Source organism: Leishmania panamensis (assembly GCF_000755165.1).
Source record: "Leishmania panamensis strain MHOM/PA/94/PSC-1 chromosome 34 sequence".
In the NCBI taxonomy this organism is placed as follows: Eukaryota; Euglenozoa; class Kinetoplastea; order Trypanosomatida; family Trypanosomatidae; genus Leishmania; species Leishmania panamensis.
This window is the reverse complement of record NC_025881.1, coordinates 1,285,907-1,303,723: the sequence shown is the minus strand read 5'-3', so window position 1 is coordinate 1,303,723 and position 17,817 is coordinate 1,285,907. Positions and strand designations below refer to the sequence as shown.

Genomic DNA, 17,817 nt, shown 5'->3' with positions numbered 1-17,817 from the left:
AACATCGCCGCAACACAGCACAAGCAGAGAAGCCCTGGGGGATGCGTGTGTTTGTTGAACCGTCGGCGCAACTCGTCGTGAGCTGGTGCAAGCGCAATCATGGCCGCATGCCTCTTCGACACAGCGCTGGCCCAGAGCGGCGCACTGACACCAAGGGTCCGCAGCCGTACTCGGGGGCAGGCTGCTCGGCCTCCCTGCAACGCGTGGGGCGCCGGGGCCTGACACCACGCACCGAGGCGGCCGACATCGCCAGGGACGAGAGCGGGGAAAAGGGTGTGTTTGAAGTTTTTTGACAACATGAGCAACAAAAGACTTGTCGAGCATGAAGGCGGGGCGTGTGCGTCTTGGCGTGCAGTTTTCTTCTCAGCGGTCGGAGCTGCTGTTTACTCTTGGTGTGAAGGAAAACGAGGATGGAGGCATTTCTCTTCTTTTTTCTCTCTGCCACAGCGCTGCACATCAATGCATCTCCTCCTTGTGCCCTTGTTATCTTTCCTGTATGGTGGGGAGTAATGTTTTGCTGTGCTTTGCGTGATTTGTTGTTTTGCGTCTCCGTTAGCCCGTCTGCTTTCCAATCTTTCGCTCTGCGTATCCTGTGGACTCCCTAGCCTATCTGCAGGCGCTTCAAGCCGAAAAGAGGAGCGGTTCGATGTGTAGGGCACGAGGCAAAAGACGGAGGGAACGACATGGCTCAGGAGTGCGTAGGTGATGTTTTCGCCCATCATGTGCCCAACAGGCGCCTTTCCTTTTTGGTGTCTGGAGCGGCAATGGCGATGTTTACAGGAACACTGCAGCAGGCAAAAACTGAGGAAGAAGAAGCTGCCCGAAAAAGAGAGAGTCGTACGTTATTGATGTGAGAAGAAGCGTATACGCGCTACTGCGTGTTTGCGCGTTGTACCCCGTTCCCTTTAGCGCGCACTCCTCTTCCTCTTCCTCTCTCCCCTCAACTTCCCAAACTACCGCTGCCGCCGCAACGACCTCCTCCCGGCACCTCCCTCTCCCTTTCACCCCCAAACGCGCTGCTTCTCACCAATATATGCACATACGTGATGTACTTCTTATGGTTTCTTTGTCCCTCCATTTTTTTTATTCCCATTGTGCCGCGAGTTAAGTAACGCGTCTTGAGAATGGAGGAGGGAGCAGCACCGAGTCGAGAGGAAAAGGGGCCAAACAAGTGCGTTCAATACTCAGACAGAGAGGAATGAAGCGAAAAGGGGAGACGAGTCGCCTTGTGTTTCGCTACGCTCGACTTTCCTACCTTTCACATCGAGCTCCAATACCAAAAGCGAGAAGAAAACAAACATACGAGGCTTGAAGCAGACCTGGTCGTGTAGTGCCCCCCTCTTCTTCATTGCGTGTGTGTGTGCGTGTGTGTGTGTGTGCTCTCTTGGTTTTCTCCTCTGCCTGCTCTTTTTTTTTTGCTTTATTAGCTGTTGTTCCTCTGTCTCTCTGCGCAAGAGCTGCTGGACACGGATGGAGAATAAAACTAAAAAATAGATTGGAAAGAGGAGTGCGTGCTTTTCTCTTCTTTCAGGGTTTTGTTTGTTTGTTTACTTGCCAGTTTTTCGATTTCAAGGATGATATAACCTCTCTTATTTTTCTTGTGGGGTAGGAGGGCGCCTTATCGTTCTGAAACACACGGGCGCCTCCGTTCGGATTGGCACTGAGCACACCTGCATGGCTTTTTCCCTGCAAATGTGTGCTGACCAGCTCTGTGTGAAATTTTTTGAAAAAAGAGCACCACGTCTTCGATGAAGAGTGGTCATCAGAAGGGCACACGAGTGCGTTTGAATACACATCCTGTCTTCTGTCTCGAGCGCGTCGGCTCACGTGAGATGACAGCTCACTGACAACTCTCCTCTCTGTGCACATATGATCGAGACTTCGCGACCCCCTTTTCATGTGTTTGCTCTTGATGCACTTGCACCTCTACGAATAATTCGACCATTTTTCTCGCTCCTCCGTTGTTCCGTGATACTGGGCCATCGGCACGTATGCACACATAGCCTCCACAACGCCTCCAGCACACGCAAATTTGGGTAAAAAGGGGGGGACAGAAGGCGACGCGGGAATTCTGCCATCTTCTGAAAGAGTAAGAAAGCGGGCGCCGCCTCCATTGATTCATTCGCTTACACACTACGTACTGCGCGCACCCACACGCATACTCAGAGAACTGCCCACGCGAAGCAACTCGAATCCTTGACCCACTTATTTTGGTTCGGGTTAAAGAAGGCGTGAGAGCACATCTGTGCGTGAGTGTCCCATAGACCAGAGTAACATAGAGTTGACGAGATAGAGAGGGGGAGAGCGGATGGTCTTGTGCTCTCAATCCATATGAAGACACCCTCCCACCGCTACCCCTGGGCAAACATACAGATCCACTCCCTCCTCCCCTCCCCCAACACGTACGCACGCACAGATGTTGTCAAAGATTCACCGCGTAGAGCTTGAAAACTTCAAGAGCTACTACGGCAAAGGTGTCATCGGGCCCTTCAAGGATTTCACGTGCATTGTCGGGCCCAATGGTGCTGGAAAGTCCAACTTGATGGACGCTTTGAGCTTTGTACTGAGCAGCAGCGTCACACCGGCGCGTGCCTCATCGATGCGCGGCAAGGCATTGGTCGACTTCATTCATCGCAAGGCGAAGGCGGCAAGCAAAGGCTGCAGCGTGACTTTAGTAGTGCGCCATCCGGAGTCGCAGCGGCCCGTAGCCTCCGCTGCGGCGCCGGCTGACGGTGAGTCGGGCATGAATGATGCCGTTGCGGTTGCCGCTCGTTGTGGTGCGGTCGTCGCCGACGACGGGGAGCACGTTCACCACAGCAGCACCGTCGAAACCTCTTTCACTCGCCAGGTGGATCCGCAGGGCGCGGTCTCATGCCTGCTCAATGGCAAGCCGGCGACAGAGAAGGAGTACGTGGCCGCGCTTACCCAGCACCGCATTGGCGCTCGTGTTGACACGTTTCTCGTGTTTCAGCACCAAGTCGAGGCGGTCGCGCAGAAGAAAGGGAAGCAGCTGACGGAGCTACTTGAACAGGTCAGCGGGAGCGGTGAGCTGCAAGGCGAGTACGCGGCCAAGAAGGCGGCGCTGGAGAAGGCGAACGAGGCGCTGATGAGTGCGTCACTGGAGAAACGCGGGGCTGCCGTGGCGGTGCATCAAATGCGACTGGCCAAGAAGGAGGCGGAGCGCTACGAGGAGCTGCGTCAGCACTTGGCGAGCGTCAGGCAGGAGCTAGCCCTCACCGAGCTCTTTGCCGTCGAAACGGAGCTCGAGAAGCACAAGGCAGAGCTGCAGCAGCGCCGCGACGCTCTGGCGGCGCTGGAAAAGGGCATCGCAACGGAGCAGGCGATTCGGGAGATGAAACGGGCATACGCGACCCGGCACAAGGTGTATTTGGAGCAGCTTAAAAAGACGCGGAAATCTGCAGACGATCTGCGGCTGAAGCACAACACGGTGGAGCGCATCAAAGCCGCGCTGGCGCACCTGACCCGCAAGGCAGAGCTGCAGCGGCAGGAGCTGGAAGCGGCGCAGAAAGCGACAACTGTCCGCTCTGCCGAGGCGGAGAGGCTTGAAGGGCAACTGAAGAAGCAAAAAGCGCTGCTTGACACCTTCGAGAAGCGCTGCACCGCTGACGACACGAGGCGAGTCACGCTGGACGCTGTGCTCAATCAGCAGCAGCTGGACGAGTACCGGCAGCTGCGGAAGGAAGCAGAGTGCGCGACGGTAGTGCTACGACAGCGCCGGGAGACGGTGCTGCGGCAACGCGACTCCGCACAGGAGGCCCTGAAACAGTGTGACAGAGCCACGGAGGCGCACCAACAGCAGATGAGGGACGCCAGCCAGGCCATCGAGGCGGCCGCGAAGTACGGCGCTGAGCTGCAGAGGCGCCGCAGCGAGCTTGAGGAGACGGTGAGCACGCTCAAGACACAGCTCACGGAAGCCAGTACAGACCTTGCAAAGATGCAAAGGAAAAACAGGGCGCGGGAGGCGGAGCTGGCGCGACTGCAGGAGCAGTTGCATGACTTGCGCTACATGAAAGACACAAGCAAGCAGAACTCGCGCATGGCTGACGCTCTCCAGGCCTTATGCTCCCTCTTTCCAATCCGCGGACGCATGGTGGACCTGTGCGCGGTGCCCAACGATCGGCACCGCAACGCTGTTACGGTGGCCATGGGCAAAAACCTCGAGGGCGTCGTGGTGGAGACGACCGCGGTGGCGATTCGCTGCGTCAAATACCTGAAGGAGCAACGCATGCCGCCCATGACATTTCTGCCCCTGGACGCTGTGCAGGGCAAGGCGGTCGACGACCGTCTTCGCACATTTGGCGGCACGTGCAAGCCCATTGTCGATGTGGTGCGCTTTGAGCCGGAGCTGGAGCCGGTGGTGCGATACGCACTGGGCCAGACGCTGCTGTGCGACACGGTTGCCGAGGCCAGGTTGGTCGCCTACGGCCGCGACGGGGAGCGCTTCAAGGTTGTGACGCTCGACGGCACAGTTCTCCTGAAGAACGGGTCTGTGCAAGGTGGTTTGGTCTCCGTCCAGAACCGCGCCCGCAAGTGGGACGAGAAGAAGTACGAGGACCTGCGTGTCGCCCGCGACCGCCTGTTGAGCGAGACCGCCGTGGGTGGGGAGGCAGAGCTGGCCCGCACCCAGATCTCAATTCGGGACATGGAGGCGCGGCGCGCGTTCGCGGAAAAGCGCGTCGCCGTAGTGCACACTGAGCAGATCGCCAACGACGCCAAGACGCAGCGACTGACTGAGGAGCTGGAGAAACTTGAAAGCCGCGGAGCCGATTTCACGACGCGGCACAGCAGCTACGCAACTGAGTTGCAGGTGATCCATAGAGAGCTGCTAGAGCTGTCCAAGTCGATCTCGCGGGTCGAGGGGCAGGTGTTTGCCGACTTCCAGAAGAGGGTGGGAATCCCCAACCTGCTATCCCTGGAAGGCCAGCAGGCACAAGAGGCAAAGCAGCGCGCGGAGACCCGGCAGCAGCTGCTGCTTGTGATTCACAAGCTGGAGAGTTCGCTCGAGATGGAGGTGAAGCTGGTCGGCGACTCGAAGATCGCCGACTTCGAGGAGGCGTGTGCGCGGCTGAACAACGAAAGGGAGCAGTGCAAAAAGGACCTCACCGATTATAAAGCACTCGTGGAGAAGGCGGAGCGACAGCACCAGGAGATGCGGAGGACGGCTGTGCAGAGCCGCACGGAGCTCGATGCGCTTGAGCAGCAGATTCGCAACGAGACTCGAAACTCTGAGACGGACTTGGCTCGTGTCGCCCAAGCGCGGAAGATCGTCACCGGCATTCAGATCACCTGCGACTCTCTGCGTTTGCGTCGGCTGAACCTGGTGCGTCGCTGCCAGATGGACGAAATCGGTATTCCACTGAAGCCGGCGCCCAGCAGCGGAGCGAAGCACGCTCAGGGCGAAGATACGGACACAGCCACCCGTGCCCTCTCCGGGCTTTCTGCGCCGCCATCCCGCCAAAGGTCCAGCGCCGCAGGGAGTCACACGCATGTTCTCCTCTCCGAACCGTTCACACTGCTTGTCGAAGGCGGAGCGAGCCAGAGCGGCGTACGCAGAGGGACGAGCACCGCATCCCCTCCTGCCCTCTTCCCCACCCTCGACTCAGAGACGGCCATGTGTATCAACTTCTCCTCGCTCACGGAAGCACAGCGGGTGGTAGCAGAGGACCGAGCTCAGTTTTCCGCATACAGCCACCGCACTCAGGTGCAGTTGGAGGCACTTGCCGCGGAGATGGAGTCGCTGGCGCCAAATATGAAGGCCGCCTCGCGCGCCGTGGCATCGGAGGATCGTCTGGGCACGTCGTCGACGCTGCTCGAGGAGGCCCGTGATGCGGCCCGTGTGGCAAGCAGGGAGTTCACCCGTGTCAAGGAGCAGCGCACGGCGCGCTTCATGGAAATATACGAAAAGGTTGCAGCCACAGTGGACAGGGTGTACCGCGAGATTACCATGGGCACCCGCGCCCATGCAGTGCACGGCTCGGCGTACCTTAGCCTGGAGAATGTGGAGGAGCCGTACCTGGGTGGCACCACCTACCACGCCACGCCGCCTCTCAAGCGCTTCATGCCGATGGCGCTGCTCTCCGGCGGCGAGCGCACCATGGCGGCGCTGGCGCTTCTCTTTGCGATTCACGAAGTCTCTCCGACGCCCTTCTTTGTGCTGGACGAGGTGGACGCGGCGCTAGACGCCGGCAACGTCGAGAAGCTTGCGAGCTACCTCCGTAAGAACTCTCAGTTGTGTCAGCTCGTCGTAGTCTCGCTGAAGGAGCAGCTTTACCACATGGCAGATATGCTGCTGGGCGTCATGAAGGACAAGGAGAGGGAGAGCTCCAAGGTGCTCACCATGGACCTGCGTGGCTACCCGTACTAACATGCCCAAGAGTACCAGCAAACGGAGAAAAAAACGAACTCTGCAATGAGCAGATGGAGGGAAGGGCAATTGCTTGTGGCACGCAGCGATGCTACAGCGTGTGTGCGGAGAGCGGCAGGAAAGGACAGTGGCTCACTTCTCTGCATCACACCCTCTGTCGCAGCCTCAACCGCATTGGATTACTTCGGTTCTCTCTCTGTCCGTCCCTTCTCGTGCGTTTCTGTGCGTCGCCTCTTCCTGCGGAGCGCTTCTCTGTTGGCACCCCACGACGCCGCGAGGCGACCGAGCTGTGACGGCAGGAGGCACCCGCTGGAAAAACACCCCGCACGTCGAGTATTTCTTACGCGGCTGCTGTGGCTGTTGCCACTGAGGCGTCCAGTTGTACAGGGCTGGCCACCCGCTCATCTTCCCCCCCCCACTTCACCTTTGTTGCTGCGTTGCGTCACTTCAAATATCAGAAGGGACGACGGCGGTCAAGCATCCGACGCCGAAGGAAAGAGATGAGTGTGTGGGTGCTTGCTTGCTTGCCTTTCCCTTTTCCCCTAATAGAACAGCACTGTAGGAGGTACTCTCTTTCTCTTGCTTCCCCGCCGCTGCACGGCACACTCCCTTCCATTAACGATCGAATTACTATGATGCTGCGATACAGAAGAGATCCCGCCCGGCCCCAGCGCTCACCTCCCCCTTCTTCGGTACTCAACCACCCATCGGTGCGTTGTTGCCGCTTCGCAAGGCCATGAAAGCGGCGGATTCCATTCCCTCTTGTTTCGTTTTTTGTTTTGCCCAGGGTGCCGCGCCCCCCCCCCCCCCCCCCCCACACACACACACACACAGACAGACGGGGTGTTTTGCCTTTGTCGTCTCTCCCCCCCCCTCTCTCTTTCTGGCTCGCTTTAGTCCCCGTCCTTTTTTCTTTTGCTCTCGGGGGAGTAGGGGCGTGGCGCCGTGAATGCTTCCTGCTTTCCCTTTATTGGCCAGGTGTTTTCAGTTGTGATTTCAGCTGTCACGGTTGATGATATCCCTGCAGGTATGCGAGTGCTCGTGGCGGGGCGCATCACTCTCAGAGCGTACCAACAGGCAAAAGAAGAATGCACACCCGCTCCATACGCGCACATGCGTCGGTTACGTGAGGGTCGGCGCAGCGGAGTGCTTGTACTCCCGAACGCCTGCTCGTTTGGTCAGGTCGCGCCCACGGCAATGTCGAGTCCCCCACGCGCAGACGGAACCGCCATAATGGGAAGTGGGACGGCGGCTGATAGAGGATACCTGCGCAACCCCCGTCCCTAGTGCTACACACGTCATAACATCAACGGCCTCGTACTTCACCCCTCCTCCTCCTCCTCCGCTTTTTCCTCCTGCATTGCGGCACACCAAGGGCCATTTAGGCCGGTCACCTTCTAGAGCACATGCGTCTCTGCTTGCGGCGTTGATGCTGGTTCTGCGCGAAGCTCATTCACCATCAAGCTTATCAAAAGACCTGACAAGCACGCCGAGCGACGCGTCTGTGCTAGTGGCCGCCTTTCCACTGGTGCGTCAAACTGCTTCGATACCCCGAGAATTCTCCTGTTGGCCAGTGTTGCCCCTCTCCACCTCGCTTTTCACGCCACGCAAGCGCACCACAACACCTAACCTAGCACCCCAGTTGCCATGGGGGAGAAGCAGTCAAAGGGGTACTGGCAGGAGGACGAGGACGCACCGACCTGCAATGGCTGCGGCTGCGTCTTTTCCACCACCCTTCGCCGCCACCACTGCCGCAACTGCGGCTACGTACTATGTGGCGGCTGCTCGCGGCATCGCGCTGCCATTCCGATGCGGGGCATAACGGAACCAGAGCGCGTCTGTGACGCGTGCTACCTCGCCCTACGCAACAGCAGCGTGATAGGGAGCAGCCTCAGCAGGGGAAATCCAGAGCCCATTGTCAATCCAAGTGAGACACCCAACCGGCCAGCTGCGTGGACGGCAGGCGGAACCACCTGCGGTCCGTCGGCTGACCTGAGAGCATCAGATGCAGCTAGTCTCGCAGCTGCAGCGCAGTCGTCGAGCGCCGCGCCAGAGCTGAGCGAGGAGCAGCGAGAGGCAGAAGCATTCTACCATAACCCGTACGGTGGAGCCGCCGGTGGCCAGGGCAACAGCGACACCACAGGAGCTGCCGACGCTCGCCAGGAGACGATCAACCCGGAGGCGTTGGAGAAGAAGCGACTAATCCAGCGCTGGAACACGGTGCGGCAGGCCACCGTCTACGTCGACATTCTCGTGCAGCAGTCGGAGCGCGTAGAGCCGGATACGGCGGTGGAGTACAGCCGTGAGACGGAGGCCCTCATCTTGGAGCCAGAACTGCCCATCAACCAGCTCGGCACTAGGATGTTGCCGCTGCCGCGGCCTACCACGGATAGCGCTCGCTACCTCGTAGAGTTGGTGACAACGATTGGAGTGACCGGCACCATGCTGGAAAGGGCGGCGGCAGACCTGACGCGGCGACTTGTGACACGGATACCTGCACGTGCAGATTCACGTGAGTCGCCCGATAGATTTGTCGGCTATTAGAGATGATGGCGCGCATTGTTTTCTTCGCTGCTAGTTTCGGGTAGTACAGTGCATGCTGTGATAGTTTACTTGTTGGGGGGTGAAAGGGGGAAATGAGGAGAAGCAGCGATGTGCGCTGGTGAACGTGTCATTCAGTGTGTGTGTGTGTGTGCACTGTCCTTTTTCTCTCGACACTCTCCCTTCCTGTTGCTGTGCTTCCAAGGTGAGTTAGCCCCTGTTTGGGGCGCGGCCTTTCCCTATTGTGCAAGTGAGAAGCAGCGCAATGCGCTCCTGTTTTGCTGTCTTCTGCGCTCTGGATGGCCTCGCTGTTGACCCTTTGAAGGCCTCTGTTGGAATCGCACACGTCACCCCCCCATTCCCTCTCTCTTCGCCTCTCTCACCACAGACACGCCTGTACGCCGCCGGTGTTGTGAAGAACGTTTCTTCGGACGCTTCTTTTGGTAGCTCTTAGGCGAGGTGCCCTGCCAGGCCGTGCCTCTGCTTCCATCCAAGGCGCGTACCCTCCTCTCTGACGCAGCGGCTATGTGTGTCTCTCTTCTTCTCACTGTGCCTCCTTCTTTCACCCCCTGTGGAGCAGAGGCTGCCCACAGCTAAACGGTTGGCGGCACACCGTTGAAGGATTGTGGAGGTAGCATCACAGCGTATTCTCGTTTACTAGCACCATGATGCACTTCAGCGGGGTGGTGCGGCGCCAGATGCGTCCCTACTACAATCTCCCCTCCAAGTCGGAGCACGGGCGCCGCATGACCGGCTTTCTCACACCATACCGCCACTGGATGTGGAAGCAGAACGAGCTCTGGCGCAACGTTCACGAAGCTCAGTTCGAGCATCTGCGAAAGGTGTACAAGCGGCAGTGGCTCGAGTCGTTCCGCGTCAACGCTGACGAGTATATTTACAAGTACAACATCACCAAATCTGCGCAGCTGGCGCAGTGGGAGCACGAGATGCAGGCCCAGGAGCGCAAGCGTCGCGAGTCACAGCAGCTGGCACAGGGTCGCCAGGCGCTGAAGAAGAAGCACCTCGATTTGCTGCGTGAGTTCCACGAGCGGCAGTTCTTCTACTGGTACGAGCGCGCGAGCGAGCGCCTGCAGTACATGGCCCGCATCAACTACATCTCCCAGGCCAGCATTCAGGAGCACATCGAACGGGAGCTGGACAAGTACACTGTGGGGTCGAAGGCGCCGTACCCGCTCAACTTTGCTGGCCAGATGCCCATGCTAGAAGACAGGGATGGAAACATTGCGCAGGTGCCTGCGAATCTAATGACGAACCACGCTACGGAGAACCCAGACGGCGGTGCCACCATATACGAGCCGCCAGAGGGCACCGCCGTCGCAGAAGAGAAGCTGCTGCAGATGATGGCGTCGGCCCAGGAGGAGGAGTTGCGCATTCGCCCCGAGGATGGCGACGCCTGGTCGGAGTCGATGACGGACATGGACCGCAGCGAGAGCGCGAGGTTTGACTCACGCAAGGTGGCGCGTAGCATGGAGGAAACGGATGAGGAGCGGGAGGTGAGTCGACGGGCGTACATCGACCGTGGAAAGACAGGGTCCAAAGCCATCTTCCGCCGCCCACGCTTCGACGGCGATGGCGCCACGTCCCCGAGCGCTGGCGGTACGACGCCGATGAAGCGCCGCAAGTCGAAGACGGACAGGATGCACGCCTTACAGGAGCAGCAGGACGCGGCGGTGGCGAAGGCAACGGCCAAGGCGCTGAAGGACGAGGGTAGTACCGCCGGGGCGACGAAGCGCGGTGAGGTGGCGGAGAATAGAGGCCGCCTCCGCGATCGCATGATCACACCCTCTCTTGAAACCCTGCAGCAGTCGCCTGAGATGATGGCGCAGAACAAGCCGGGCGGTCGTGTGCGGACACATCACCTCATGGAGAAGGTCTACGGCATCGGCAAGTTCAAGAAAGGTGGCGGTGGAGATGAGGATGCGTAAATGCACAAGGCCGCGGAGTCCTCTGTGCTGGGTCTTTGGGGGTGCATGTGTCGTGCCGACAAAGGCCATTGCTACCGCATCACCCACCCACACACGCACACACACACACACTAGGCGCACGTGCAAGGGGAGAGACGGGGCCCTGCCACTGTTGTATGCGTTGATTGAGGACCATGCCGATCTCGCGGTGAAAAGTCTGCTTCTGCCCCTCGTCTCTTTCCCTCCTTCCTCTCGCTGTGAGGCACGTTCAGCTTTTTCCGTCTTCACTGCCACACGTAGCCGCCATCCTCAAACAGTCATCCGGAAAGGGGGGGAACTACCAGTAGTGCGACCGCATCTTCTTCTCTTCCTTGACCTCATAGCCCACTCGATGTCCCCGCTGGGTCTGCTGCGCTCGTGGTATCCTCCGTGGCACGCCTTAATGCGTGTGTCTGGGGGTGCGCGCACACACACAGTAAAGAAAAATAGCTCCAATGACGAGAGTATTGTTGGCCCTGCTCGTTGACTAGTCCCCAGCTTCTCGACAGGGAGAGGATGAGGAGAGGGGAGACGAGGCGCTCTGGATGGCCTGGTTTGATATAAGCGTACAGATGTGCACGACCATACGCAGCCACACGAATGTCTCACGAGAGCACCCTGCATGCGCTTGCCGGTCCTCTTCACTGACCACTCCTCCGCCCCTCTCTCTTTACCCTGCGTAGTGGCTTCTCGGTAGGTCTTTGCTAGCCCCCTCTCACCTCTACGTGTGCGCTGCGATACCTCACCCTTTTCCTCTCCCTCTACTCGCCTGCAACTCCCTCACACCGCTCATCGGGGGACAGGAGACGCAGAAGAGCTCCACCCTAGACCGCCGTAGTGTGCTGCGTGCTTGCCGTTGACTGTGGTGCGCGCGTAAGTCACGTAGGCGTGTGTCCCGCCGCTGAGAAATTCGCAAGAAGGACAGAACGACCCCCTTCAAGCAGCTCTCGCAGCCTGAATCGGCGAAGGCAAGCGACACGCTATGCAGAAGACTGCATAGCGTGGCCTAAACTCTTTTCTGTTGCTTACCGTCAATCGCCGCAGAGCTAGAGCACCTCAGCCGGATGAATTCCTATCGCCTCGAGGTGGCCGTAAAGCGGGTGTCCGGGCTCAACCCACTCATTGCCAGCGCCTCGTCAATGATTGCTGTGGAGGTGCGCTTCCTCAATTTCCCTCCCATAATGATACACCCACAAGGCTACGCTGTTGGCGACACCGTGACGTACAACGTCTGCCACAAGGCCGACTTTCGAATGTGCAGTGAGCAGGCTGCCGCGAACTTTCCTGCCATGTGCCAGTGTCAGTTGGTCAGTGTAAATGAAGGGGCAGTAGCGGGCGGTGCACGGTGGTCGTGCCCGTGTTTACTGGTGCCGCAGCCCGGCGCAGCTGCACAACTCTCCCTGCGCACCTACGCCAACTACGTCATCAGCAACGCTGCCGGAGGGGCGGTGGGCTACGCCGATATGAGCTGCCGGGTGCTCTTGCAGGACCCACCGTCCACAGCGCCAGTTCCCATCTCCATGCCAGCTCCACAGGCATCAGTGACGCCGCTGCCGGTCGCTGCACCCCCTGCCAGCGCCCTAGAGCCCAGCAGAGGAACAAGCGCCGACCAGGGCAAGCCGTACATTGTGCGTGTAGTAGTTGGTGAAAGTGACCGGCATCGCCGCCCAAGCCAGGCTACTCGCTGGGACGGGGTGCAGGACACGTCACGCGGGCACGAGGTGACGGTGACGCGTGCCAGTGCTAGTGATCGTGGCCAGCCGTCGCGGTGCGTGTCTGCCAACACCGCCGAAAAGGGAAGTCTGCTTCATCTCCTGCAGTACGACGTGGCGTATCAGTTGCAATCCCTCAGCGAAACCGTCGCGGCAGCGCTGCACCGTGAGCACGACGTGTTGACGCGCACGCCACTCAAGGGACCAGACAAGAGTGACGCCCTCAGCACCTCCAGGCTGACCAAGTCGATCGACCATCATGTGGCGTCGATTGTGAAGGTGGCAAACATTGTTTTACAGGTGGTGAATCAGCTTGTGGACAACAGCCCCGCCACGCCACGCATCGGAGCGAGTCGTGTGGTGAAAGACATGGCACGGCAAATGCGCAACCCAGTGAACAAGCTGCCGCTTCCCGCTGAAGACTCCATAGGCCATTACTTGCAGTACGACGTGCTCTACCAACTGCAGTGCTTGGGCACGAACCTGTCCTACATGACCGTTGCCTACCGCGCGGTGCTCGACACACCGCTGTCGTCGATCCCCGTACAGCACGTCGCGTACTGCGACGAGCTCGGGCACGAGATTCAGCACCTCACGAAGCAAATCAGCATTCTCGTCCAATCTTGCGTAGATGGAACGCTCAGCACGGCTGCGCTGTCTGCTGCGCCAAGGCCTGTCGTACAGAAAAAAGACCAGAAGCAGCGTAAAGCAAACTCGCGGAGCGCACCACAAGCTGCAGCGGCGCATCTAGGCGCTCACAAGCTCAGTGGTGCCGCCAAGAGCTTCAGCAGCACCTCTTACTCGTCCTTCAGCAACAGCCGTGGCACGAGCACTAGCAGTTTGTCCTCATCTTGCTTATCCTCCTCCTTGAATCGACCGGCGACACCCGCGTCGCAGCCACGGGCGCCGACAATCGTGGCCGCCCCGACGAATCCGCTGCCAGCTGGGCAGTCGTCGCTGGCGGCGACACCTACGCCGAGCGCCCCGGCCCAGCCCCTGCCACCGCCGCCGTCCTACGCCACGCCGGCTGCAACAACACCAAGGAAGCAAACGTCACCCTCACCACCAACACCGCCGCCGCCCTACACCGTCGCCGCGCCGCCGGCTGAGCAGACAGCAATGTCACTTCCGACCCCAGTCGGGTCGCAAATGTGGCTTTCACCCTTCAACCCCATGGACTCCCTCGGCGAGCCAACTGCCCTGTCGCAGGCGAATCCGCTGGTGCCGCGTGTGTCGCACATAAACCAAGCAAACAACTTTCAGCTCTCTACAGCCGCCCCTCCGCGAGACTCACTCCACCCCGGGTCGCAGAGCACGACCGTGTACGGCATGACTGCTTCCGCCTTTACGCCGCAGCCAGTACTCGCCACTGGCGGTCCACCGGCGCTCAGTCCTCAGCACCTGTCTTTGGTGCCTCCACCGCTCGCGGCACCGACGCCGCTGACGCCGCCAAGCGCTGCACCCTCACCACCCCCGATGGCCACGTCAAAGCTGGCCACGCCACCGCCAATCCAGCCACAGCCGCCGGTGCCGTTAACGATTCCGATACCCGTGCCCATTCCTCCCTGAAGTAGACAATGGCAAGGTCTCGACGGTGTTTGCTTATTCTGAGAAAGACTGCACGCCACCTACGCCGCACAGCTTTTTATTATTATTCCCGCCTCGACCCCAGCGCCCGTGATTACGAAGAGCACCCCAGCGTGTTATCATGACCAAGTACGTACTCTGGGTACGGAAGCCAGGCAAGCCCTCCTATGCCTGCCAACGCCGAGCCGCCTCTGGTGGCGGCAGTGTGTCAAGCACCCACGACGCAGGGGGAGGGTCAGGGCAATGTATCGCTCTTGGCGTCAGGGGTCGGGTCTTGCACGGCGTTGCGTCGGAGCGACCTGCGACGTTGAGCACACTTGACCGATTTATATGGTAGGCATGCTGTCAGTGCTACTCGAATGCACTTCACCCGACCCTCACTGCCGACTGGGGTGGGGAGCCTGCGCCCCATCGAAGCAGGTCCACTTCACCACCAGGACTAGGGGTGCAGCTGCGAGGCGGTGGTGGGTAGAGTTTGAGGCAGGAAGTCCGCTCCAGTGACTGCGTCGACGTATTGCTGTAAGTGCCTCCTACTGCTTTGCACCAAGCGGCGGGCCTATGGCAGACTGTGTAGAGCAGAGACGTTTTTTTCCTTTCAACGTGCACCTTAGCCACGCACCAGTCTGCTGGCATGCGCAAACGCGGCCACACCTCGCCTGCCTCCGCCGCGGCATCCCGTGGCATGGCGTGGGGGTTCCTCCCCCTGGGGTGTGGCGGGCCCAGTGGTGTGATCTGGGGCGTCACGGCGCTAGCGGAGCAGCGTGCAGCACGTCATCTGCGCATCATGCTGTCGCTGTCACTCTGCCCCCGCTGCGGGAACCCGAGGTATAGCCAGATGCCTGAGCAGAGCTGGGTGAGGGTGGCCTTCTGTCGCCTCGTAAGCCCAGCGTCCTTGTCCTTCTAGCGTGGAAGTGCTGCCGCCAAGGAGGCCTTCTCTCAGCGAGTCGCAGAGCGGCGGCCAGACCCGTAGTCCATGCAGTTGGTGTCGGCGCCACTGCCATTGCCGATTCGGCAAGTTTGTCAACTGCGTCGTGGGGGTGTAGCTCCCAGTGGCCAAAGAGAAACGAAAATGAGGAGGCGCCTGCGACGGGCCGGTAGCGCCATGAGGAGGGACCGCGAGTCCGTGGCAACAGCAGACACGTGCTTTTCTGCACCCTAGGTGATCCAGGCATCCTTGCAGCCGGTCGGACCTCAGCTCCATTGCCTCACGCTCGGCGCGACAGCCACAAGCAAAGGGGCTGCCGCCACTTGTTACTGCACCTGTGAGAGCGCCACGGCCGCCCCTGACTTGATGTCGCTTCGTGCCGCAGCGCCTGTCCACCGCGAGCGAGGGGACTACGCTACACGGGAAGGCTGCGGCACGCATGCTAAAGGTTTTCCCTCGCCTAGGGAGTCCGCCCGCAGTCCTTCCCAGGAGCGATGCGCTGAAGTACACGCGACGACTTCATATGAAGGAGGTGCGGGTGTGCGGTGCACTGAAGGAGCTGATGCCTGCACACCCGTGTGAGAGCTGCCGAGGCGTCGTGGCGACACCATCCGCCGTGCACACCTCCCGCGCCCAATGTGCAACGCAGCCTCCCCGCATGATTGCGGAGGGGCACAGGCGGGTGTGGCGCAGAAGCACTACGGAGTCCAGGGGCGGCGGGTCGGCCTCTTCGAGTAGGTCTCTGTTGTGCGCGTACGTTGTCACACCCACGGTGGCTGTGGCTGCTGTGGCATGAATGTGCTCAAGAGGCTTCCCGTAGTTGGCGCTGGCGCTGTTCCCCCACGTGGTGGCGCCGCAGGGGGTGGGCGTGATTGAGCCAGTGCCATGCACAAAGAGCGGAGGGGATTCGTTGACGGACGCCCCCCATTCCTGCGATCAGAGACTTCCACCAGCACGGCAGCTCGAGCCGTGGCTTGTGCCGTCAGGCTCTGCAGCGTGTCGGCCCAGTGCCGCGCCTTGGCAGGAAGGCTACACGGAGAAGGCGAGGGTGGCTGTCCTCGTCCAAGTACCTGCGGGCAACGGAACGTTTCAGCTGGTGGCAGTGTCGCGCACCAGAGAGCTTGCTCTGCGCTCTTTGCGGGTGCACAGCTCCATGCAGCGCCCCAGGGTCCGGTGCTCCACCCTTCGGAGGGCGGATTGTGGTGTAGCTCACGTGGCGCCCTTGGGTGGGGTGGATGTAAGGAGTGTGACGCCATCAGCAAAGAAGGCGTGATGCAGCCCGGGTGTGTTGTTGAGCACCACGCCCAGCAAGTCCACCGCAATGAGGAAGCAGCGAAAGCCCAGAGCGGAACCCTGCGGGACCCTGAATGCAAACTCGGCTATCTTGGATTTCGTCGTGTGGAGGCGAATACAGGCGCGACGACCGCCCAGCGGCATTCATGATTCAGAGAGTGTGGTGCTCCTCTACGCTAGACTTATTCAGAGCCGCGATGATTACTCCGTGATCTACCACACCACACACGCGAGCGGGGTCCACAAACGGTGCTCCTATCGTCCTACCTGGCTGGCGCGGGGCCACGTTCTGGAGGAGCAAGCCCAGGGGTCCGGCGGTGGAGTGATGAGGATGGAGGTCCGGCCGCTGTGCTCGGAGCCTGCCCTCCACATGGTCGCGTTGTCGTCGCGTACTCACCACAGAAGCAAAGACAAAAAGAAAAGAGGGTCGTTCAGTGTGACGCGCTGATGGGTGCACGCAGATTCACAGGCTCGTTAATGTCCCTCTTATAGAGCCTCTCCGTCGTCGGTGCCTTGAAAGGCGCCGTCGCGTATATCTCATGGCCGAGCCTGCCGGTACCAAGAGAGAGAACCCATCGCAGCAACCTCTCTCTCTCTCTCGCTTTTTTTTTTCGTGATTGCGGTTTGAGGGTGTTTTTCTTTGTGTCTGTGCTCACCACAATCCGCACCCCCCTTCCCCCTCCTCTATGTGTGCTCGTCCACTTTTTCGTGCTCACGGTCTCCCCCACCCGCCACCACTCAGGCGCGCATTCGTACGGCTTCACGAAGGCGAAGTGCCATCCCATCCCTGGCAAACGCACAGGGGCGCGTATAGGCACGCTCGTCGGATCTGCAGAGTAGATGGGTAAAGGCTGATGCCGACGCCAGGCATGGATCTCTCGGGGGAGGGGGGGGGGCTGCAGGACTCCGAGGGCTCGTCGACACAGCACAAAGAACCACCCCCACCCCGGTTCTCACCCCCTCCGTCGCGATGCCCCGCTTCCCCCACGCAGAGTCGCCCTCGACTCTGTCGGCCACGGCCTACCTTGTGGGCTCGCCACTGCAACGACAGCAGCCTGTTGGGCGTGACATGACACACCCTGCCTTGCTTGTAGCGGCAAAGCTCCTGCAGCACGGCGTCGACCCCGAGTGCATTGACTTGATCGAGTGCCGCTACCGTGACGCCTCCTAAAGCGTGGGCGGTGCTGCCGCAGAGGAGAGGAGCGGCACTTTGGGGGAGCACAGAGATGCACACATGAAAGACGTCTGCCGCTGACGCCTCACTTCCTGCTTTTCACCATCCGGGGGCGGGCATCTGTGGCGCCCAGACCAGCCATACAACAGGAAGGCGGCGAAGTATCATGACGGCGACAACTCCGCACATGATGCGCTCATGTCTCCTCGATGCCCGTGAAGGGGAACGGGAATAGA

At 60.1% G+C, this 17,817-nt stretch overlaps 4 protein-coding genes across 4 annotated transcripts, besides 4 other annotated features; all 4 read left to right on the top strand.

Moving 5' to 3' along the window:
- Positions 1-4: 4 nt before the first annotated feature.
- Positions 5-236: a repeat region.
- A 2,180-nt stretch (positions 237-2,416) lies between these two features.
- On the top strand, positions 2,417-6,385 carry LPMP_343370 (structural maintenance of chromosome (SMC) family protein, putative; the record flags this gene model as incomplete). The annotated part of the gene is made up of 1 exon (XM_010704461.1): positions 2,417-6,385. One exon carries the CDS (start codon positions 2,417-2,419, stop codon positions 6,383-6,385), a length of 3,969 nt encoding a protein of 1,322 aa, XP_010702763.1.
- A 1,647-nt stretch (positions 6,386-8,032) lies between these two features.
- On the top strand, positions 8,033-8,929 carry LPMP_343360 (hypothetical protein; the record flags this gene model as incomplete). The annotated part of the gene is made up of 1 exon (XM_010704460.1): positions 8,033-8,929. The coding sequence occupies one exon, from the start codon at positions 8,033-8,035 to the stop codon at positions 8,927-8,929; it is 897 nt and encodes a 298-aa protein (XP_010702762.1).
- A 662-nt stretch (positions 8,930-9,591) lies between these two features.
- LPMP_343350 (hypothetical protein) lies at positions 9,592-10,872 on the top strand (the record flags this gene model as incomplete). The annotated part of the gene is made up of 1 exon (XM_010704459.1): positions 9,592-10,872. One exon carries the CDS (start codon positions 9,592-9,594, stop codon positions 10,870-10,872), a length of 1,281 nt encoding a protein of 426 aa, XP_010702761.1.
- A 1,082-nt stretch (positions 10,873-11,954) lies between these two features.
- LPMP_343340 (hypothetical protein) lies at positions 11,955-14,171 on the top strand (the record flags this gene model as incomplete). Its single annotated transcript, XM_010704458.1, has 1 exon — positions 11,955-14,171. One exon carries the CDS (start codon positions 11,955-11,957, stop codon positions 14,169-14,171), a length of 2,217 nt encoding a protein of 738 aa, XP_010702760.1.
- A 106-nt stretch (positions 14,172-14,277) lies between these two features.
- Positions 14,278-14,758: a repeat region.
- A 165-nt stretch (positions 14,759-14,923) lies between these two features.
- Positions 14,924-15,698: a repeat region.
- A 574-nt stretch (positions 15,699-16,272) lies between these two features.
- Positions 16,273-16,435: a repeat region.
- Positions 16,436-17,817: the final 1,382 nt, after the last annotated feature.